Genomic DNA, 24,856 nt, shown 5'->3' with positions numbered 1-24,856 from the left:
AAGTTCACCTTCATAAACATAAGGATTAAGAGAATGTAGCAATATTAGTAGAACACATCATTGAAAGTTTGAGGAAAATCAGACAATCCGTTCAAAAGTTATGAATTTTTGAAGTTTTTGTGCAGTACCCGCTGGATGAGAAGACTACTGCAGTGTATGAATAACTTAGATGTCACATGCGTACAACAATATAAGGAAAATATAAAGAGAATTTCACAAAATTCCATCTGTTGAAAAAAGTATACATTCCCCTGACTCGTTACCGACAAATGTTATGGGTAATATTATTCCCCCTGCCTTTAGAAAGAGGCAAGTCAAGTGCTCTTTTATTATGCGAAAAAAGTGAAAATATGTTGAATTTTCTTTTACATTTTCTTTATACTGTTGTACGCATATGACTCACAAGCTGTAGTAGTCTCCTCATCCAGCGGTTCCAAGACAAAAATTTAAAAAATTCATAACTTTTGCATCGATTGTCCAATTTTCCTCAAACTTTCACTGATGTGTTCTACTAACATTGTTGCATTTTCTCAATCCTTATGTTTATGAAGGTGAACTTGTCCTTTAAGTCACAAACCCCAAAGTTATCTTTGATATAACAGTACTCAGACCATTGTACAGCTTACCTCACAGTCAACAACATTCTTGCAGACTTCTAGAAGACTCTGCATGTACTTGTTTAGCTGGAGAGCATCTGTTTCAAAAATATTCAGCAGAGATCTTGCCTGAAAAAAGAAGAAGAAGCAAATATTGAAACAGAAATACCAGGTAAGCGTGGTTGTCCATATTATACCACATGTCCAAAAAAAAAAAATTACAGTGGGAACCACTGCAATGATAACTTTAAAAATAGAAAATCAATCTGAATAAAATTTTAGGGTACGAAACTACATTGTATAACTTATTACCCACATCTTACATAAAGTTTAGGACACGCATAATACACAAATCAGCAAGTACCAGTTCCTGACAGCATACAGCAAACAACATTAAAGGCATAATTTACCATTTGCAGATGAAACAAAAACCCAGCATTAGTGCTTTAAAATAGTTCTAAAATGTGAGTCAGGGGTAGAAACAACCACTGTGAAAATTTGAATATTAGTACAATGGATGCTAAGTATTGTTAAGTATAGAAAATGTAAACAATAGCTTTAACTCTTTATGTGCCATGTTGGAAACCCCCTGTGTGCCACGTTATTCTGAGACAGGAAGGTAGTCATGCTCCGAGAAAGAATTTTGTTTTTCCAATTTGTATAACTCCTACAAATTTCTGTTAAGACGGGCATACTAGTAGGCAAAGTTAAAGAGGAATGCCAAGCTTTGTTTCGATATAAATTGTATGACGAATCTATTCTCATTTTTTCTTTTGAATGACCAGTTGCTACATTACTGTAAAGGCATGACTTTTGCTCGTAAAACCGTGAAAAAAACTTGGAATGTACGAGCAAATCTAGTTGGGAACGCCGCTTGATAGTCAATCACCAGATAGAATGCAAGCCGTATATGAGATGAACAAAAGCACGAGAGACGCTTTCATTGTGCCGCGGGATTAGCAGTGATTAGTGATTTATCGATCGGTTTTGGCGGCTTTGTTTGTTGAGCAGAATATGCGAAGTTGGCACGCCGTCGACTGAGTCGGACGTGCGAATGTGGCACATAAAGAGTTGATAAAAATGTTTCCAGACTCAACCGTATACTGACGGTTTATTGAGAAAAATACTGACATCTCCTGATATCTTAGGCTTTATTGCAAAACTCTTATATGGGAGGGTGTTTTGTGGTACAACAGACCTACACATATATATGCATGAAAGGCGATATCTTGAACATTTTTCAAATGACTGCTCCCAATGATAAACTGGACCTTTAAAGCAGGTATTCATAGTAAAGCTCAGTTCTAACCTCCAACATGGTCAAACACCTGACTATAAAGACAACATGTACAATGTACTTTACCCTGAGTACTTTAACTGACCCACAACTTTCCCCTATTCCAACTATTTTTGGTTACCCTTACCAGCAAAGAATCATACGACTACATGGATCTGAATATTATACAGGTATACACGTACAGCTGTACATGTAAGCATTAATTGTAACTTGGGTATTAAGCTACATCATTGTAACGTCATAGTTAATAGTGCAGGTCTGTTTCACATATGGGATGGCTGTGGTTCAACAACCAACAAGATGCACCAAACTACTGCATTTAAAAACATTCTTATCCTACATACGTATGTCTTTCACATGGGGCATCAAAAAGATGTCAGTGTTACTTATGGGAGATACAACACCCTACACTATTCTGATTCATACTTTAAAATACCACTACACCTTCTTCTAAAAGCAGAGTATTAACTCAACAGAAATGGTCATTCTAACATTTATTGATACAAAGATGCTTCCCTCAGACTGGCTACAGTGAATACAGCTGAGCTCAAAAGAGCAAAATCTAACTGGGCAGTATCAACAGGCCCAGTTTGCTGGTTTAGTAGACCCCTATTAACTGCAATTGTACAATATGTTTGTAATCATTGCAAGTTGAAGGTATTGTGGTAACATTATCAATAAACTTTAGATTTTTACAAAAATACAAAAAGAAAGATAAAATTACATTCAACAGTTTTAAGGACACACACACAAGGGGCAGATATTATCCAAAGAAATATGCCACAGAGCAAAGCCCTTCTACTCCAGCCTCCTTTTTTGTGTTTGTGTCAATCATGAGGAGCTATACAATAAAGCAATGGTCAGCGGGCGCTAAGAGTGCTCACTGCTATAGTCAAATAGTACACCTTTACAGCTTTAGTAATCAGTGTTCTACCAATAATCCCACATACAGAATGTATGACGTGTGCCTGTACACTACTGTGATGTGTCTAGGAAGACATTTTGCAGGTGAAATACATATACAGGTAAAGGATTTATACCATCTTTCACTGAAGAAGAGAAGTATCATGTGTACGCTCAATAAAACATTCAAACCTTCTTGCTTGAAAAGTGGCTAAAGAAAGTGATTCATCATTACTTAGACCTGGAATTTTATAATTATTCCACTTTGTCTAACGTGTGGTGTCTGTAACCATAAGGGGAAGAGTTATTCAGCTTTGGGACTTGTTTTATACTTATATACAAATTATACACTCTTGAGGCTATCATAGAGTACACTTCCCATGCACCCATCATCTTTCTTAATTGATCCTGACTTATTAAACATATAAATATGATAAAGCCTGTTAATCTACATGATGAAAAAAAAGAAACATACCTTCATATGAGGCATAATGAATCTTCTCATGTCATGATCTCTTTTAAAATTGAAAATAAAAGGAAATCCCAGAAGGTATGAAACAAACATGGCCCATACTTGCTTATAATATAAATTGGATTGGTTGGCACCATCATTTAATGAATAGTACTCACTAAGGGAATATAAAAACAAAGTACAAAAAAAAAAAAAACTTACAAGCTGGAATTGCACTATCAAATCTACAATATACAATAAACAATACAACTAGAGAAGCGCTCTGAGAGCGCAGACCTCCGCCAAGCATGCAAATCATTTTCACCACTGATCTTGTTCTTCCATAGAGATGCAGTGATTTCCACTCATAAATAGCATTGTGTGCTGAAAGTAGCCCAATTCCCCAATATAGAAGCCTTTGTTACGTCATAAACCCTCAGCTGCGGGGTGCGCCTCGCCCTAGCAGAATTAGAGCACGCACTTTAGTGCGTGCATGCAAACCTCAAATACGCGCAGCCTGAACTTCCAAGTTCATTGACCCTACCTGCCAGAATATAAAAAATCCTTCATAAGTTCCCCCAAAATTCTTGGATCACCACCAAAAGTTAATCGTTTGTTACTTGTGTCATTTTCAACCTTTCCTGCAAGTTTCATCACGATCTGTTAACTATTTTTTTAGTTATTTTGCACACGGACATACAGTCTGTAAAAACAAGCAAACGAACAAACAATCACACAAACCAACGGTAACGAAAACATAACCTCCTCCCTTGGTGGAGGTAATAAACACAATAAAAATCGTCACAACACAGTACAACACACAAACAAATGAACCTAACCTATTCATTCATGAACAAAGAATTCCCTGATGGCACTTACAAAGTAAATAGTAATAAACAACCTTTGATAAATACATTGGACTCACCAGCTGTTTTACATATCAAAAATTTTGATAATTTTCATGGAAAGACACAGCTACCAGCTTGTTGACATGCTATTGTATGCTGGTGATAACTGATCACCGATAAATGCAGCCATTAATAGGCAATTACATTGTTTCTGTGCTACAACAGCATCGCATTTATCAGAGCCTTCAGTCTGTATAGGAAAGGGATTCCATGAAGACATAGATAGTCTCTATAGATAGAACATATCCCTGGCTATAAAATACAGACTGATCTTTCAGTCTCAAATTTACTGTTAGTATGTCATTAGACTGCTGGTGAAAATGTCAAAAACTGTGTTGTGAAAGCGATAGAAAAAAAAAATTGGAAAAATAATATTAATGCTGCACGCATAAAAATGTTCAAGAAACTTGAAAATTTTTTTGGTTTGGACATTGGTGTGAAGCCAGATAACAGGTATATATGCTAGCATTTGCAAGTCAAACTCATACATCACTGACATATGGAATGGATGGACCCCCGGCCTGTGGCTGCCGGCTGTGCGCTACATATGTATGTGCCATGCGTGCATAGATGCCAAGTTCAAAACATTTTTATGAGTAAGATTTTCATGACTCAGCATCCCGGCGCGCGCGCATGTGTGTGAGCGAGGGAGCGAAGCGACTGAGCGAGGGGAGGGTGTGGGAGTTGGGTGTCCGCCCTCCCACGGTAGGGAGCTTTTTCAATTTTTAGCTCTTAATGGTGCAAGCTGGTGCATGTACTTAAGTACCCATAACTATTTATTACTTATTTTGAAAGACAAAAGGGAAATATGCCTTCAATTTTAACTCTCACTTTAATCCTTTAAGCTATGCTCCTAATGCGTGAGAAAAATGGGTGTCATGTGTGAGATCGTGAGACAGACCCTAAATGCTTGAGTCTCACTCACAATGTGTGAGACTTGGTAGCTCTGTGCGTGGTTGGCAGTGTGGGGGTACGCATGAACACGCACAAAGACTAAATGTCTTAATGAACTGATAATGATATAAAGCAAGCCGCCCATGATTCAACCATAAATATAATGGCATCCAAAATTCAATTGCCTGCTACATTATGTATTAAAAAAACGTAAAGTGGTATGATGGGGGGTTGTGTACCCAGTTACAGCTCGTTATTCCGAATGTTCGTTATTCCGAAGGCTCTTTGTTCATTGGTTCATTGTTCCGAATTTCATTTTCGGATTAACGATTCTTCGGAATAACGAACCTTCGGAATAACGCCACAAATGTTCGGATTAACGAACCCTTTTCCATTTTCGGATTAACGAACCTCTAGGTATAGGGAATTTGTGTGTTTCGGATTAACGACCCTTCGGAATAACGACCCTTCGGAATAGCGAACCTTCGGAATAACGAACAGCACCCGTGTACCCGGACACTTAAGAAGTTGAGATTTAGATGAATTTTTCACATTGCCATTCTCAATAAAAAGATTCCAATACACAATGATGAGGTTCTGAAAATGATACTTAAAGATAATATAAAGTTTTGGTACCTCAAAAGTTTCCCTGAATTTCCTTGTCTTAGTTTGTGTTTCAGGTTAAAGATAATAAAAAGTTTTGGTACCTCAAAAGCTTCCCTGAATTTCCTTGTCTTGGTTTGTGTTTCAGGTTAAAGTACGTTGTCTGTGAGAATTACTCGCCCCAAAGTGCTCTCATGTCTTAGTAATCATGCAATAATGGTTTCGTACCAGAGCCAACGCTGTACAGCGTCGATAAATATTGTACGAAACCACTGACTGCGACCAGCAGCGTGCAGCCCATTGTACGCATAGCTATTCTGCGACCAGCAGCCACATACGCATAGCGTAATGGGGCTTCGCATTGTAGCATTCAGGATCATGACAGAAGTAGTATCGCGGGTAAATGTCAACTTAAAATCCAAAAATTTCTTCGATTTGAAGACTTACCAATTAAGTTGAAGTATTGAAAACAGGCTTCGAACAACGTTTGGTTCTGCCAATAGTCCCTTTCTGTTCGAATTGATGACTGAATGTGACTCGGTCGAGAGGACCTTCGGAGAGCTACATTGTACATACACTGGATACCATGGCCAGCGCATGCGCACACAAACATCTTATCCGTTCATGGATTTGAAATTTGTGTGCATGTGATGTGTTCGCATGCACTGGCTGTAGTATTCAGTGTACTGTATGTAGCTCTCCTAAGGTCCTGTCGACCGAGTCACATTCAGTCATCAATTCGAACAGAAAGGGACTATAGGCAGAACCAAACGTTGCCCGAAGCCTGTTTTCAATACTTCAACTTAATTGGTAAGTCTTCAAATTGAAGAATTTATGGGATTTTAAATTGACATATACCCTGCGATACTAAATCTGTCATGATCCTGAATGCTACAATGCGAAGCCCGATTACGCTATGCGTATGGGACTGCTGGTCGCTATGCGTATGGGGCTGCTGGTCGCAGTTAATTGCATGATTACTAAGACATGAGAGCACTTTGGGGCGAGTAAGTCTCACAGTGTTAGTTATATGAAAGGTACTTTAACCTGAAACACAAACTAAGACAAGGAAATTCAAGGACACTTTTGAGGTACCAAAACTTTTTATTATCTTTAAAGTACCTTTCATATAACTAACACTGTGAGACTAAGGCTGTGTTTATCTAACTTTAGAGAGAGAATCAAGTTTTAACTTTAGAGAGAGAATCAAGTTTCCAAACGCATTTGGAAAGGTGTTTGCAAACGTGGTTTGAAACGCGATTCTCGGGGTGCCGTGTTTATCTAACCATCATACAATCGCGATTCAAGTGTTGTCACTGGGCAGCTGCTTTGTGCCGTTCGACCCAGGAAGTAAAGGTCAACTGCATACCACCAAACCTGCCTCATCAGTCACACACAAATAATGGGTTGAGAGCACAACCGGAAACAGCTGGGATTTGACCTTGAGATATAAACGCGTTTCAAAACGGCATTGCGTTTATCTACTCACAGAACGGCGATCGTGGTCTCAAACGTGTTTCAAAACGCCCTTTGAAAGGCGTTTCAAAACGGCGTTCCTAAATGCGTTTGAAAACACGGTTGCGTTTATCTAACCCTGAAAATTCCCCAAACGCGTTTAGGATCGTGATTCTGCCTCAGAAAATTTTTAGATAAACGCAGCCTTACTCGCCCCAAAGTGCTCTCATGTCTTAGTAATCATGCACTAATGGTTTCGTACCAGAGCCGCTGCCGTTCGACGGCGAGGTAGTACACGTATTGTACGAAACCATTATTGCATGATAACTGCGACCAGCAGCGTGCAGCCCCATACGCATAGCTAACTGCGACCAGCAGCCCAATACGCATAGCGTAATGGGGCTTCGCATTGTAGCATTCAGGATCATGACAGATTTATTATCGTGGGTAAATATCCCCAATACTACGGCCAGCGCATGCGCACACAAACATCTTATCCGTTCATGGATTTGAAATTTGTGCGCATGTGATGTGTGCACATGCGCTGGCCGTAGTATTCAGTGTATGTAGCTCTCCCAAGGTCCTCTCGACCGAGTCACATTCAGTCATCAATTCGAACAGAAAGGGACTATTGGCAGAACCAAACGTTGCCCGAAGCCTGTTTTCAATACTTCAACTTAATTGGTAAGTCTTCAAAGTGAAGAAATTTTTGAATTTTAAGTTGATATTTACCCGCGATACTAAATCTGTCATGATCCTGAAAGCTACAATGCGAAGCCCCATTACGCTATGCGTATGGGGCTGCTGGTCGCAGTTAATTGCATGATTACTAAGACATGAGAGCACTTTGGGGCGAGTAAGTCTCACAGTGTTAGTTACAAGCTGTATATGAAAGGGTTCCATGACATTTGCTCCCGCGACAAATGCTCCCACGAAGTATCTGCACGTTAAGCCAAACATAAAACCTACCCACAAATATAACTCTTACCATAATCCTAATCCTAACATCAAACTAGACCTACAACCCTATCACAACCTTAACCCCTAACCCTAAATCCTTGGAGAAAATAAGACAGGAGCAATTTTCGCAGGAGCAAATGTCATGTCACCATATGAAAGGTACTTTAACCTGAAACACAAACTAAGAGAAGGAAATTCAGGGAAACTTTTAAGGTACCAAAACTTTATATTATCTTTAACAGTTCTTCCAAAGCAAAGCGAACAAAATCAATTTATGTCATAATTAGAGAACATAACTGAAACCCTTGCAAATATATTTTGAACGTTGTAGCCAGCCTCCGTGTATTGTCTATGGGAATGGATTACGAATACTGGTAACACTGAAGTTTGTTGTTTCTGACTTAAACACGTGCACAAGTTTCACATCGCCCGGCGCGTGTGATAGAATATTGCGCGCTTCTTCTGGTTGACAAATCGTGAAACAAATTGCCGAATTCTGCTTTCGAGAAGTAACCTCAAAAATTGGTATAAAATATTTATTCAAAAGCCATTGTAATTTGTATTTTATGCTTATTTTATGGGATTTTATTGTGTTTGTGGAAGAAATTTTTTAGTCCGGTCCCACAACTTGTCCAGTCCAACCACGTACGGCATTACTAACTGTTTAGTGTGGTTTAGTAGCCCAACCAGACGATGTTAGTACGCTGTGCAACTGGGCTGCCTATAGTTAGGCCCTACCCATCCGTATCCTAGCTTGTTCGATGCATTTGCGTGTGGTCAAATTTTGGCATGGGAGGTCTAACCTTGGCACTTTATAGTTTTGCTTTCAATAGTTAACAACTGTCTCAGAGAATTTCATTGTGTGTGACTGTGAACCATCAATGCAATGCAATGTAAGCAGCTTCAACATCTGAACCTCATTGGATCTGATGAAATCTGCAGACATTGCGATTGGTCTGTGCATTGACAACTGCACTCCCGCTCCCAGAGTTTAAGCAGTACCAACTAACAAATGTTTCAATGCATGGGCCTACAAGTAGGAAGCACCAACACTCTTGTAAATTCTTCTAGCACGTATCTACACAGTACAGCAGTTAGTAGCAAGGAACAACAGTCAAGGCAAAACAACACTCCAGTTGTAAACAACCCCGATTAATTTTACACTGGTATCGTTGACTGTCACTCACCTGAGGGGAGTCATCTTGGGCGTCTTCTAAGCGAAGAAGCTGAATTCCCGGCATTTTTGTCCCCTTCGATTCACTATCGTCCAAATGGCGAGTTGATAGTCCAAACACTGAGACGCGACGTCAACTCTGGTGACTGTGTCATTCATCGGCCACTCCTCCCTGCCTTCGAGCTTCCAATCCGTTCCGATGGCTTCATCAACGAACACCACCGCGGCGAGTTAGGCCTAGATTTAGTGTAGAACAAACGGTGCTGATTAACCGATCCCACTGCGTGTGTGGAGTGAACTAAACACCATTTGACATTCCCCCGAGTTTTGTTTGCTTGAGTACGAGTGTTCGTTTCGTGTAGTGCACTTGAAATGTTATGGCACTTACGTACATTTACTGGGTGTGTGTGTGGGTATGTTCGTGTATATTATAAGCACTCACTGAAAAGTTCGTTCCTATCTCCTACTGGTGTAATCAGTGTAATCGATGATAGACTCGATCGGGTACGGGTAGGTACAGGTGCAAGCGCTCGCAGTACAGTGTGTACCAGAGTCAGTGGTCCTTTTTAGGTACACACACACACACACACAGGGTACTGTACCTGTAGACTGTATGGGAGGAGGAGCTAGGGATCGGGCAGGTCATGCAAGGTCAAACGTATTTGCATTTTCAGGAAAACAACAATGCTAACCTCGACTGCAGAGTTTAGTTGTTGTCGATCGCCGCGTGTAAAATTGTATGCGTGGCATGAAGTGAAGAGCAGTTACTGACGAACAGTCGTACATGTACAACAAAAAACTTTACTCTCTAACAGTTAGTAGTACCGGTAGTCCAAGGACGAAAAATACAGGTACGGTACTCCTCGAAATTGTGAATTACCACTAACACTGCATTGGCTGATGCGATCTGCTCCCGCTCCCGAGGCAGGTCCCACCTTCGAGGCGTGCGACAGGACAGGGCAGGGCCAGGCTGGCTGGCTAAGGGCGGCTGTGATGCACGCACCGTCGACGCGACGTTCTTTCACTAATGCTCACGGAGTCTAAGGAGTGCTCGAGAGATTTCTAGCAGTTAGTGGCTGTCGTTAAATGTTCCGTGGTATTGCTAATTTTGCCATTTGCCATGACTGTAGAATCTTGTAATTTATTGTGGTAATCGATGTGAAGTCTCTGTAATTTATATAGACATCTAACTAACGTTAAACAAAAACAAAATTATCAATTGTGCCTCTTGCACCTCCAAAAATGTGTAGCAAGAAATAAAGTTTTTACGCATCTTTGCATGGGCATGGCACGAAATTTTCATGAATTGGTGCTGATGGCCTTTTTAGTGGCATTAATTTTTCGAGAACCTGCCACTTGTACATCCAATGCGGCAGTGTAACTGTTGCCTCACTGTTAGTTTTTAGACCCTAGTCATATTGTAGACAAGAATTTTCATGTGCGTTCTAATTTCACAAATCTAGGCTCTTGCAAAATTGATGAAATAAACATTATGCATGTGAACATTTCTGATTTTACAGAAACATTAGACCATAAATTGTGATATACCATAAAGTAATTAAGTAGCAACAGTGGTTACTATGCAAAATCTATCAACATCTTTAAAGGACAAGTTCACCTTCGTAGACATGTGGGTTGAGTGAATGCAGCAATAATAGTAGAACACATCAGTGAGAGTTTGAGGAAAGTCGGACAATCCGTTCAATAGTTATGAATTTTTGAAGTTTCTGCTCAGTCACTGCTGGATGAAAAGACTAAGTAAGCTTGTGATGTCACATGAGTACAACGATATAAAGAAAGAACAAAGAAAATTCAACATATTTCCATTTTTCTCGCATAACAAAAGAACACTCGACTTCTCTCTTTCAGAAGGCAGGGGGAATAATATTACCCTTAACATACGTCAGTAGCAAGTCGAAGAAATGTGCACTTTATTCAAAAAGTAGAGTTTTGTGAAATTCTCTTTTTATTTTCCTTATATAGTTGTACGCATGTGACATCATACACTGTAGTAGTCTTGTCATCCAGCAGTGACTTCGCAGATACTTAAAATATTCATAACTTTTGAACAGATTGTCCGATTTTCCTCAAGCTTTCACTGACGTGTTCTACTAATATTGCTGCATTCTCTCAATATTAATGTATATGAAGGTGGACTTGTACTTTAAGATCTTGTTGTCGTTGTACTTGTGTGGTCGGTCACCTTTTCAGTTCTCACTGTCCTTCTATGCTCATCCCATGTCCCAAATTTAATAGCACCACTTGCCACAGACAGGATACCTGACTACCTGATTTGAGTTGCCATACCCCTTGACCTGTCATACCACTGGACAGACACCATGACAAGCCAGGCAGTAGCTGACCAGCTGGAACACTACCTAGAGAAGTGCGAGTCTGAGCTGGTCAGAGTGATGGATTTCTGGCTGAAGCATTCCCATGACGAAGAGTTTGGGTGAGTGCGCTTCCAATGCCTGGATGACATGGGCTAAGGGGTTGAAGGAGGGCACAAGTGGAGCACTCTATTGCATCTGTGCTCTCCCAGCCTCTCTCCCCCACCCCACCCCCAAGACTTTTACACTTTGACATGTCATTGTTCAACCCATTTATAACATTTTTTCTTTTACTTTTTGTCATTTTTTCCAGTAGAACAATATTGCAAGAATCAAAGTCATGCATTGTCTTCAAGATTGGGAATGAATTCTTCAGTTTTATTATCAATTGTGTCTTGAAACTATAACATCTCATGATCGATATTGTAGATGAGACCAGAGAGTCTTTATTGTTGCAATAAATGCTGCATAAGGCATGAGCAAGTCAGCCAGTGTTGGCATTTCTTTCTCAGGAATTGAATTGGAGATTTGGTCAGATCCCTTTATCCCAGTGATTAAAAGTAAAGCATTTGTAATTGTTTAACAGGTTTTTTTTTTTTTTTTTTAATGGCATGCTATCTCACTTCAGAGATAGCTGTTTTGATTCATTATCCAATTATAAGTTTATTTTAACCTTTGACCTTACAGCCAACCCGTGTTTAACTTTCATTGATGGCATTTACACTGTAAATGTTAAGTCTGAAGTATTATAGATTATGAGCACATAGGCTTTTGATGTCATCACATTAAGAAACAAGTATCTTCTTTCTTTTTTCTAAAGTCTAAAATTAACAATTCAGTGTCCTCTTTTAAACATTTTATTTGCACAGCGGCTTCTTCGTTTGCCTGGGACAAGATGGAAAGGTATACGATGAAACGAAGTATTGCTGGCTTCAGGGAAGACAAGTAAGTTCTTTCACATCTGTAGCTAGGAGGTTATTTTTTACAAACAGTTGTTTCTTTGTTGTCTGCTGGTCACTTTATGCAAAGAGATTGGAATGGAGATATCTATGAAATATTCAGGGATGGTTTGAAATTGGCTAGCTCAAAACCCACAAAATAGTCCAAATTTTTTTTTTTACTTTTCCACATAGTTTAAAAGAGTAAGCTCTGTTAGCTTAAGAATGATATGTGACTGGTTAAAATTGGACTATCCTAACCCATTCACAAAGTGATTGAAATAAGAGAGAGTTAGGAGATACAGTTTCAAAGAGAAGGAGAGGGGGGGGGGGGAGAGAAGATTAAAGATTGGGTCACTCAGGCATTCTGTGAAGAAGTATCAGTAAAAATACATTCTATTTCCCAGTGAGAGCAGCACCTGTCCCGTTGGAAAAAAAAATGTGATCTCACATTTCGGTTTTGTATTACACTGCCACATTTTGACAGTAGAGAGAGATAAGATTATTCTCCCAGGTAAGACAAACATCTTCACAATTTGAGTCGGTAAACCGAAATGACATTTTGATCCATTACAGAGAATTTTTTGTGGGTTTGGTGCCAGGCGTAACAAATTACAAGATTTTATTGGTGGTCTTGATCACTGGCTGGATGCAGGGAGTTTTTAGATTGATTTTGTATCATTGCACAAAAGGGGGCAGTTCATGGAGAACCTGTGGAGTGCAGACTGTATCAAATCAATGTGCCATTGTAGAACATGGAACCCCATTTCAGAGATTAGCAAATGAACCATCTCATCAAGAAGAGTGTGAGCATTAGCTATTCCTGCTCTTGACATCTAAAAAGAATTATTACAGTATTTCATCAACTGATTTGTCATCTGCAGGTATGGACCTACTCAAAGATGTACAACAGTATTCCCAGATACCACACAGACCAAATCTTGAATGCTGCAAAAAAGGGTAAGTTCTGGCAGGATTGTTTTCACGCATTATAAAATGAGAGTCTCTGACTTCAGTTAACGTAATAAAAGGATAAAGTGTCTTCCCACCCAACCCCTTCCCCCTTTTGTATCAGAAAGATATTAATCTATGTCAGGGAAAACTCGATGATAGTGTATCTAACTCTCTATAATCTTATTTGTTTTTAGATCTCAGCACATCATGTCAATGATATCAGAAGCAATTCAAGAACACAATGCACTTTTCAGCCAGACAAAATTTCTTCTGACCTTCATTCCTCTGTAATTGCAGTAAAAAATAGTGTTTGACTGAAGCAAATGGTTGTTGGTGAAAGTAGTTGGATATTTTTTTCTTGCCTGTCATTTTCCTGTTCCCTGTATCCTGTTGTGGTACAAGGATATCCTGTCTTCCTCTGCTGTGCTCTCTCCCACTCTCTCTGTCTCTTTCTCTGATCATTTAACTCTTTTTCTTTCAGTGTTTAAAGGGAAATTTACCCAAAAAGATATGCGGATTCAGTAAATGCAGAAATAGTTATGAAGTTTCAGAAAAATCATACAGTCCATTCAAAAGTTATGAATTTTCCAATTTTTATCAAATCCTTCTGCCAGCATCTCTGAAAGGCTGAAATGATTTATAATATCAGAGTAGTGGAACAATAAAATGAAAATCTCTCCTTTTTTTTTTTTTTTTTTTTTTTTTGGGGGGGGGGGGGGGGGGGGGGGGCTACTTTCCCTCAACTTATCATTGCCATACATGTGGCGTTAAAATTCCCAGTGCCTTTTGAAGGAGGAAAGTCAAATGCTCTTTCATTATGATAGAAAATCCAAAATAGATTGAAATCTTTTTACCTGGTAATATTTTATTGCTCCACTACTGACTTTAAATTGTTGTAGCTTTCTTATCCTCTTATTATCTACTTCCTTCTATGATACAAATGTTACAAATGTTTAAAGTATGCAATTTCCTTCAAGTTTTGGCTTTGTTGGTTTCCAGTGACTACAAATGTTCTTAATCAAATTTCATACTGTACAGTATGTCCCAAAAAAATTACAATCAAATTTTGGCATTGATAACACCCAATCTGATCAAACTGTCTAAATGCTAGTTCAGGGTCTTAAAATATAACATCTTAGCTCTATTTTGCAGAAAACTCCATTTAATTTGGTTAAGCGGTCGCAGAAAAATGTGAAAAGTTGTAAAGCATGTCATGAGTCTGATTCTTCCAAGTTTAGCAAGCTTCGTTAATTTTGTGTGTGAATACAATAGACAGAACTTGAAGGGAAGAGATTCTTGACATCCTCTACAAAATTCCTCATTTCTCTTTGAGCACTGGAGCAAATCGAATGGGGTTTTCTGTAAGATGTGGGCATTGAGTTATAGTTTCATACCCTGAATTTGTATTTCGATTGATTCACTATTTTCAAAGATATCATTGCGGAGGGTCCCATTGTAATTTTTTTTTTTGGACATACGGTATATAATCATTTAAATCAACTTCCTGATCAAACACACCTTTAGCTGTTCTGCTTCAAGTATTTCCACATTCCCAAAGCTATGGCTGTAGGAATGCAATTCTTTATTGATATAGTATAGTAAATTTTGTGAAATGATAAGATGTAAACCCGTACACACTTTGATATCATATGTTATCTTTACAGCTCAGTGTCGGGCAAGTCTGCTGCTTTATATGCCAAATATTTCATGAGGTTTTTATTTTTATGAGTTTTGCAAGTCAGGTTCTATTCGCAAATTTAAAGACATATGAAAATATTGACTGATCCCAAAATGAATGTGACGTGCATGCATACATTTGTCCATTCGGTACTGTACTCCACAATCACGTATTTAACCACTTGCAAAATCGTCAGTTTTTGTTCTTGTTTTTTTCTGACTTGTCTCCATCTCGTTTAATATCTTAATCATGAGTATATTTTTTTAGGTGGAAGGAGTCTATCATTATTGATATCATTTCCATGCTCATGTGCATTACGACCCATACCACTCATATCATCATGCATGAACATTTGACGCTATTTTCCTCTCTCTCTCTCTCTCTCTCTCTCTCTCTCTCTTAATCTGTATATCTATCTATTTCTATCTCTGTCTTTTGTTCATAAATATGTTCACATACAGTTTATGTTATGAATGGTCAGGATATAAAGTGACAGTAATATGCCCCGGATTTCATGTGACGTGAAGTGATTTGGCCTTTCTTGCATGCGTGTTTTGCTGATAAGGTGGTGAGTTTCTTATAAAGCATGTCAAGAATCCGCCAAACAACAAGTGCCACTTTGCGGTGACCAGGTCGGGGGAGCCCATCAAGATCCAGAGGACGATATTCAGCGAGTGCTTCTACACTATCGCAATGGCAGAGTTGGCCAGAGCCACGGGGGAGACAAAATACAAGGTTTGGATCAGCATCTGAAACCTGTCAGAATTTAGATGTAATGACGGTAATAAAAAAAGTCTGTTAGTTGCTCTCCTCATGGTGGTAATGGTAGCGGTGTTAGAGTGATAGTTGGCAATATTGTTGATGTTATTCGGATGATGGTTGTGGTTTTGGAGGGGATTATTGTGATGATAACATGAACGTTGTCTATAAAGGAAAGCAAGAACTTAAAATTCAAATCATTCTGAAGTATACACTAATTCAGTTGACCCAAATTTTGTGTATTTCTTCACATCTTTTATACAGAGTTTGAAGTTGTTGTTTTTTTCTGTACAGACCAGATTGATGAGGACTATGCTGATAAACATAATTACATCACTTTTTCCTCCAGTTTTGATCAGAAGAAAAAAAAATGTGATCACACATTGTATGTGGTGTGACTCGGGAGCAATAAGAATCATACCTCCAGTATGAAACAGTGGTTGAATGAAAATGAAAATGAAAAAAAAGAAAGATTGCATATATGACCAGATCAAACCTACAAAGTTATTTAAGTTGCATTTCATGCTCTTTGACCCTGTTGCTTTGCAATTTGGTATAGCAGACAAAGGCTTCAATCCTCTGATGGACAGCAAAAGTGCGTTGACTTTTAAGTTTTGATGGTTAGTTGTCAGATAAAGATCTTGCCATAAAGGCAATAGTTTTTAGAGGAGACTATAATAGTCTTAAGTCATTAGTCAATACTTTGATCAAGGTAACTATGCCCCTTCTCACACTGATGAAATAAGTATGGCTAATGCTTTTACCCAAGGACTATGCTAAATGACTTTTACAACAGTAAGTTTTGCTATTTGTTACTATTGTATCCAGGGAGGCAGCTATTTACAATGTTCTCCACTTTTTCCATCTTTCCTTCCTCCATGCCTTCAGACAGAGGCAGTGGCCATGATGGACCAGCTCCAACACTGGGTGATGGTGGACGACTCGGCGTTGGGGCGCCCTCAACTGGCGGGGTCGCCACCCGTCAACTCATTGGCCGTGGCCATGATCTTCATCATCCTCGTGGAAGAGCTGGCTCACGACGACGATGCGCTCCGGGCAAAGTACGCCCCCCTGGAGGAGTGGAGCTTAAAACAGTCAATGCAGCATCTACAGGCATGTACCTTTGCACACCCAACTCACTTCTGTCTGCCAAATATGGCTGTGATAAGGATGACTTCCTAGATTTTACAATTTTGTTCTTGACGGTCGAGGTAAATAAGCTTGTGATTTATCTCTTCTCATGAGATGGCATTTGCTGAATTATAATCCTTGCATAGTCTAATATAGATCAGCACAAATCTTGTCAATAAGGGAATGATGTGCGATTGAAGTAGAAATTATTCAGATTACCTTAGTTTCTTCGTGAACAAAATGTCCTTAATGCAAAGATATTCATTCAGCTTCTGATACTTGTCATAATATTTTTTTTTTTTAGATTCAAATTCCTCACCTGATTTTATTTCCATCAGTAGATGGCAAACTTGCTGCAGTTCTGTTTCAAGAAATTCAAATCTTCCTTGAGAACTATGGTATTGTACTGAATGCCTGGGTTAACTTGCTTGCAAAAAAAAAAAGAAAAAAAAAAGACATAACTTATTTTCCATCATCCATCACAATTAAACAGACTTATTGTAAGAATCATCCAATGACACCACATTATACAGCGGGCCTGTATGTTTTAACAATTGCCAAAATGTTTGGAAATAAGAACTGTAATCACTAGCGGTTTGCTCAATTAATCTTTTATCAAGAAAGATGTTTTACTTTTGTGTGTTTGGTTTTTTTAACTCCTTTCTTCAGAGGAATGGCAAAGCTGTGCTGGAAATTGTCAGCGCTGATGGAAAAGAATTACCAGGCTCTCAAGGACGACTTATGAATCCAGGTAAATAGCTGCACAGTAGCTTCTTCTGTCTGAAGCATTGCTTGTGTTCTTCATTGCCAAATGGAAAAATAATCCATCATAAAAGAGAGCTGAATATGCTCTGTGTACTGTGTACACTGAATATTTCTCAGTTTTTTTGTTTGTGCAAATTTCACGAGTCAGGGACTATTCGTGAAGTTAAAGACGTGTGAAAATATTGACTCTAATACCAATATGAATGTGAGGTGCACACATGCATTTCTCAGTTCGGTACGGTAGTGCACGATCGTGAATGTAATCACTCGCGAAATCGTCAGAAAGTCCTGATTCGTGAAAAATTAGACTCACTAAATATATTGTGTATACAGTGTATGAGCACCAACAGCAGAATAATATAAGTCTAATTGATCAGTTCGAGGTGATTTGTGAAGCTAGTTAGATTCTTTGTACATTTCTATTGTCTCATTTTCAAAGTGCTTTTATGTGGTGTGAGGTGATGAATGTGAATATCATGCCAGTTCTATTCTATTTTCAAAGAGTTGACTACTGAAAAGGTTGACTCAAAAATGTCTGATATCAATTTCTCATTTTTGTAAGTGTGTACAAATGTATCTCTCCGAAAATGCAAAATAATGCTAATATGTCTTAGCACTGAGATAAAGGTACTTAAAAAATTGGGTTCACTCTCTGACTAATTAGCTGATTGTATTCCTCATTCTCACTCATTTCTACAGAAATGTGACAAATGCAAGTTTATTTATACAAGTAAGACAGCACAGACCTGCTGTTTATACTTCTGCTAGTATGAAAACAATTTTGCTCAATTAAAATATTGTATGACTCACAGTGTAACTTGCCTGTGTGATGCAATTGTAATAATATGATGTTATTCTAGAAATACTGTCTCCTTGTACAATATCTGTTGTATTCATAGTTTGAAAATTGTTCGCAGGTCATGCAATCGAGACAGGCTGGTTCCTGCTGCAGTATGCCAAGAGACATGACCGACGCGACCTTTATGACACGATCATCCAGGGCTTCATCGTCGACCCCTTCCAGACCGGCTGGGACAAGGAGCACGGAGGCATCTTCTACTTCTTGGACGCAGACGGCTTGTCGCCCACGCAGCTGGAATGGGACATGAAGTTGTGGTGGCCCCACTGCGAGGCCCTCATAGCGTTTATCATGGTATACCGTGAGACCAAAGAAGAGAGATACCTGGATTTCTTCAAGCAAGTGTGGGACTATACCTTCAAGCATGTGAGATATTCAAACTTATTCACTCTATCCCTTCTTCATTTACCCATCAGGGATTCTGTGATTCTTTGCAGTGCTCCTGTGGCCTTAAAAGCACTTCAGTATGATATGAATATGTTCTTAAATCTCCTCTTCTAATGTCATGTGTGCTCATAAGTGATTTCGATTTGCACAAGGTTTTTAAAATACAGTTGAGCCATCCAAAAGGAACTTTCCGGCACTGGTTTTATTGAAAGTAATCACTTACTTTGAATATCTTGCATTAGATGGCAATCAAAGGAATACAAAGTCAACAGTTAACCCATTGAGGACAGACTGATTTTGCTACAACACACATTTCCCATAGACACCTGCCCGAGTATACTCGAGACTCGTCCTCAACGGGTTAATTTTCATCGGAACTATCTGAATTATGCTTCACCTTTACATTCAGCTGTAATGATAGTGTCTGCATTGTAAAATTCTGAAGCAAAAATAGGTTATAGTACAAAATAAAGTCAAGAAGCATTTTCAAAATTTCTCGTTGGATTTTCACCTCCTTCATAGCAGAATTGATTTTAGTTAATGAAAAACATGAAGTGATGTGAAAATCCTAACAACATTTTATCATTACTTTAAATTGTTTTGCATTATTTTACCACAATTTTTGGAGAACTCAGAACACTTATGTATCAAATCTATCTATCAAAGTAAGGTTTGGACTCTGATGAAAGTGAGCCCTTTTCAATGACCAATCAACTTCTTTCTGTGGTTTTTACTGCTGATAGTTTGTTGACCCCAAACATGGTGAGTGGTTTGGCTATCTGACGCAGGAAGGCAGAGTCAAGCAGAACTTCAAAGGAGGTCCTTTCAAAGGTGGGTTGAGGAAAGTGTGGAGAGCTGTATTTGCTCTATTTTATGAATTTTATGTGTGATATGAAAATCTGTTTTGTCCAAGCAATTTTTGTTGTTGTTGTTGTTGTTGCTGTTTGTTTTTTAATACAATAATGATCATTTCTAAGAATTGCAACCTCTGGACATAAACCATCAAAGTTACTCATCCATTGATATGAAGTTATGGAACTGTCAGGAGCTTTGTCACCAATATCTTAAGTGTACCCCCAGCTCCAAAGTGGGAAATGAGAATCTAAAGTTTCCATGGCCATGTGTGCTCTTGATCTTACTCTTCAATGAACAAGATTGAGCCACATATGTCGTACTGTGCTTTTCTCCATGGTTTGTGTAACCTGTTAGTCCTTGAACCACCCACAGTCACATCATTGGAAAATAATTGAACCACCAGTTGTTGCACTTGTGAGCATGTGTGTTTGTGTTTGTGTAGGTTAGAGAGTGTGTATGGGATGCTGAGTGTAAAAAATGTATTGGGATCATGGGCTGGTTCGTATATCATCTGTGTATCAACCTTCTCTACTATGTAATCTTTGAGTCAATTATATGTCTACCCCCGTACAAAATTGTGTGGGGTTTGCTGCTTACTACACTGAATAGATTTCAACACTGCCACCCCCCCCCCCCCCCCCCAAAAAAAAAAAAAAAAAAAATTGTTTTGCCTCTAAAGGGCAAGTATAGTAATGCTGTATTGAGAAATCTAGAATTCTGTTCATACAAGTTAGCGGTTAAGTGATGAAATATTCGCTAACTGAAAAAATAAAAGAGTGCTGTCTCTCTCAGATTGCAAATAATGTGTTCTGATCCACATGTTGTGTTACAGGCTGTTTTCATGTTCCACGATGCCTATTGATGTGTGCCGAGATCATCCGGGAGATTTTGGAGCAGTGACTGTAGTATCCCTCACACAGTATGCATGTATGGGACCAGGGTAAAATCTGCCAGCTTGTGCAAATGTGGACCTACATGAAGAATTCATGAAAAGTAACATTAATAAAGAAAACAAAAATCAGGACCTTTTATTAGTGTCGACCTCCCCGATTTTTTAATTAGGCAGTGTCGACATGAGGAAGGTGTAACAGTCTAACATGATGGCTAATGCTTATCATTTAATAGATCTTTTGATTGCACAGTCAATTCAAGAGAATGGATTTATATTCATTATTTTTACCCAAATGAGAAGCTATGAAGTAGTTTTCATAGTTATTTTTTTTTGTCACATTTGAGAAAACAATGAATGATAGTGTGTAAGTACACACATGTAATTTACTGCACATGAGGATTTTGTAATTCAATTTTTGATCATTTTTGTGCAGATAAAGTATTTGTGTACTTCTTAGAAATTGCATTCTAATCTACTCTTTATCATGGACTAAATTTATAAAGGTGTTCTAAGTTTCATCAGATTGATAATTAAATGAGGTGAACGACAATGTGCACTGTCATTTTATGATTTTGTTTATATGTTTTGCCCTTTACCATAGTCCAACTGCAATTGTCACAGCAACAACAAAAAAATCTTTAGTTGATTGTTTTGACATGTTCCTTATTACAAATACAAATATTTTTCAACCCAGAGAGCAAAAGTTTTAAAATCCTTGAATGTGAGACTGAATTTTGATGTGGCTGAAGTCTAATTCGTGTTGATATATATACACATGCAGATGGTCTGAATGTACACATTTCTTCTGGAAATATGTGGATAATGTGAATTGTATTTTCACGCCTTGTATTTTGTGACTTAAAATGTCACCGAGATGTGGCATTGGTACAACTGTTTAAGTTAAGGAAATATTTAGAATATTTGATCACGAGGCTGGGATATTCATAACATCAATGAACAGCACTATGCAACCGCGAGTACTACGTTTGTGCGATGTTGCTCAAAATATTTGACACTTGACTGTATTGTTCAAACAATTATAATGAGATCATGTCATCCCCTTCTGCATTCTGTTCTGTACTTAAAGTCTGGCAAAGGCTGTGCAGATTTCAAGGAAGGATCAGTAACAAACATTTTCTCATTTGAAGAGGATTTATTGTTTGAAATGGTCTTTCTGTACCTTTACCATACCAAGATATTTTTATTTGCAATTTGTAATTTAGTCCTGTGCTGTGCATAGAGTATGGTTACAATTGTCCATTGTGTTACATTTTGTGTGCATGCTCTTTTTTGTTTTCTTTTCCTTTCTTTTCTGTAGTCAAGACAAGGTACTTTAATGGTATGTTTTTTACGTACGTGTAACGTGTAGGTAAGATTGTAAGTCATTCTTTTGCAGGGTATGAGGTACTTGTTTTCAGAGAGAGAGATGTATACCTAGTAACACCACTAGTTATGAGTGGCAGTGCAAATGATGGAAAAGCAGCATACACGGTATCTGTAATTTTGTTATTATGTTTATGGTTTGCTTGTTTTTTCTGCATTTTTCTATGGACAGGGAAACCTAGTTAAAAAGAAGGACCTAAAAACCATGGCAGTTACCTTGTTATATCAGGTTTCTCACTATATCACTATCAGGGTAAAAAAACAAAGCAATATAAAGAGTTGGAACATGCTGATTCACTTTGTTATAGGAGGATTTTGTTCTATTAGACCGCTTTATAATGAGGTTCCACTTTACTATACATGCATCAAGCCATTCTCTGGTGGGTCAACTTTGTGGGTTGGTGGTTGTTGAAAGGTTGTTAGTGCGAAAATCCATGTTGCTAGGCTGTCTGTAAGTGTTACAGTGTACTACAGGCCAGCTACAGGTGAACCTCATTATAACCGACATGGATGTGAGATTTCATTAGTAAAAGGGGATATTCCTCTTTTTTACTTTGTCCGTTTAACTGAGATTTTATTACATTACAAAGAGAAAATTCTTGCGGTCTTGGCTATCTTGTCATGACGGGATTCACCTGTATTATTATATAAGTCTTTTACTGGGTTTAAAAAAACAAAAACAAAATGGAATACACCCTGCTTTGATTCTACGCAAGTAACAAATGTAGTATGCTGTTAAACATCATTATATTTTTACTGAAATTGTCATGACATGTTCATCGCATTGATTCACAGAGTGGAGTGCGTTCTTGTCCGTCTTTCAATCGTCGTGAAGGGATGAAATAGTTTCTGATTATAACTGTGAAGAAGAGGCGATTTAGTGATTATGTGTGTATAGCAAAGTACTTGTAATTTGTTTTTACAATAACCAGTTGATTACAAATATTAATATGTATATTTGTTTTTCACTTAGAGGTGCAGTAGTTTGTACTTACATGTATTATATTGGGAGCTAATCATTTTCAAATACTCTACACATACATGTACTGAAAGTCAATTCCAGTGTATGGATCAGTAGATACAGTGAGGTCTAATTGGAAGATGTGGAAATACTGTGCTTGAAAGTTCGACGATGAACCAATCATTGACCTCTAACCTATGACCCAGGTTGTAATTCATATAGTGTAGCGTATAAAAAAAGTTTTGATATTTACTCATGGTGACTGGAAACTTAGCAAAGATTGTTCATGTCTGTGTGAGCAGAAATCAGACAAACTGTATTTGGCTTTGACATTGTACAAGTCAACAGTGCAGCTCACTTTTAATAAGACTTTAATACAGACTTTACTTTGCACCCATTTGGTGATGTTTTTATGTTGTGTAACAGTAATATGTTACTTTCCATGAAAGATGAAAAGTGAGAATCTATTTAGGTAATGGGTAAATATATTGTAGTTGTGACAGAAGGCTGCAGAGGTTGTTCGATTTTTAACACTTTCATCACACTGCTTGCCTGCAATAACCTGTGAAATTTCTATACTTTTACTGTTATGACATTAAAAAAAAGAAGAAGTTAATATCGAAATAGATGAACATTCCAAAGTGATGATGGCTGATTATGCATGCTCAAAGGACAGCATACCCCTTTTTGAGTGTGATCATTCCATTTTTATTCTTAGTGCCTAAAAGACTGCCCTATCTTATAGCAGACATGTAAGCCTTTAGGTACATAGAGCCAGGATTCAAGAGAGCACTGTTGGATGATGTGATAATCACTGTCATATTCATTACGAAGATCAATCAAAGTAGCTCGCACATTCACACACAAGTTTCCGTGGCTAGCTAGAAAGCAAACTTTTGTCTTTAAAGGATCCGTATCCGGTATGAAGTAGGCAGAACCAGCCGGGAACAATGACCGAATCAAGATACGATCTGAGCTTGACATTGTTTTGACGATTTTGGTATCGTCAACGCAAAAATGGTTTTATTATGACATTCATAACATATAGCAGGTGCGTAGGCCTAAGGATGGATCCATGCAATAGCGCCCTCTTGAATCCTTGGTCCATTTCCCTTTAAGATTTTCAAAATTGTTGCTGTCATCACTCCACTGTTGTATTTTTCCAAAATTATTTGACAGGAATGTACAAGTCCATGTGCATAGCTTCTGTGAAGATGCTGCCTTGTACTGTACTGGAAGTGCCAACACCATTTGAGTTTAGTACAGTGTGTACATACAACCTACTAGTACATGTACATCACATAATGTCAGTGCATCATGAGGAAGTTTAACAACTGCCAGTGTGGATGTGAAGAGAAAGAAGAGAAAACATGCGTATATACAATCAGCACAACGTGTATCTATATATTGTGAAAAAAATAATGTTTTCAGTAGAATGCTCTATCTAGAACAGACAACTCAATTGAGTCCTTTGGAGGCGTGCTGTAAGTGCATTATGGACCACAGAACTTGCCATGTAATGGTGGAATTGGGGGTTTTCAGCTGTAGGATACATGTTTCCTTTCAAATAGGCTCATGTGCTGATGTATTCGTATCTGAATAACTTTCCTTTTTTTCAGTTTTAAGACCTAACAAGAAGCCACTAAATCTCCAGTTTGTGAGTATTACCCTTTCTTGCAAATGATTTTCCAATAACTTTACACAGGGCTTATACTGTACTGGC

At 38.3% G+C, this 24,856-nt stretch overlaps 2 protein-coding genes across 2 annotated transcripts in view; one reads left to right on the top strand and one right to left on the bottom strand.

Annotated features, from left to right (window-relative positions):
* The window catches only part of LOC139715621 (DCC-interacting protein 13-alpha-like), a gene marked incomplete at its 3' end in the record, with an annotated part of 31,019 nt that extends 21,710 nt beyond the window's left edge, over window positions 1-9,309 (bottom strand). Inside the window, exons 1-2 of the mRNA XM_071627178.1 lie at window positions 9,255-9,309; window positions 627-725 (exon numbers count right to left, since the gene is read on the bottom strand). Of these exons, the coding sequence (XP_071483279.1) occupies window positions 627-725; window positions 9,255-9,308 (153 nt within the window). The remainder of the gene's footprint in view (window positions 1-626; window positions 726-9,254) is intronic.
* A 3,136-nt stretch (window positions 9,310-12,445) lies between these two features.
* Window positions 12,446-20,911, top strand: LOC139715606 (N-acylglucosamine 2-epimerase-like). The gene is made up of 8 exons (XM_071627167.1): window positions 12,446-12,516; window positions 13,394-13,469; window positions 15,707-15,876; window positions 16,789-17,013; window positions 17,701-17,782; window positions 18,714-19,021; window positions 19,786-19,873; window positions 20,730-20,911. The coding sequence occupies exons 2-8, from the start codon at window positions 13,412-13,414 to the stop codon at window positions 20,795-20,797; spliced, it is 999 nt and encodes a 332-aa protein (XP_071483268.1). The 5' UTR covers window positions 12,446-12,516; window positions 13,394-13,411; the 3' UTR covers window positions 20,798-20,911.
* Window positions 20,912-24,856: the final 3,945 nt, after the last annotated feature.

This window comes from Diadema antillarum, unplaced genomic scaffold, assembly GCF_040938485.1.
Source record: "Diadema antillarum isolate AM-2024a unplaced genomic scaffold, OU_Dant_1.0 scf00000052, whole genome shotgun sequence".
NCBI classification, from domain to species: Eukaryota; Metazoa; Echinodermata; class Echinoidea; order Diadematoida; family Diadematidae; genus Diadema; species Diadema antillarum.
The sequence above is the reverse complement of the archived record's forward strand: the minus strand, read 5'-3'. Positions and strand labels throughout refer to the sequence as shown.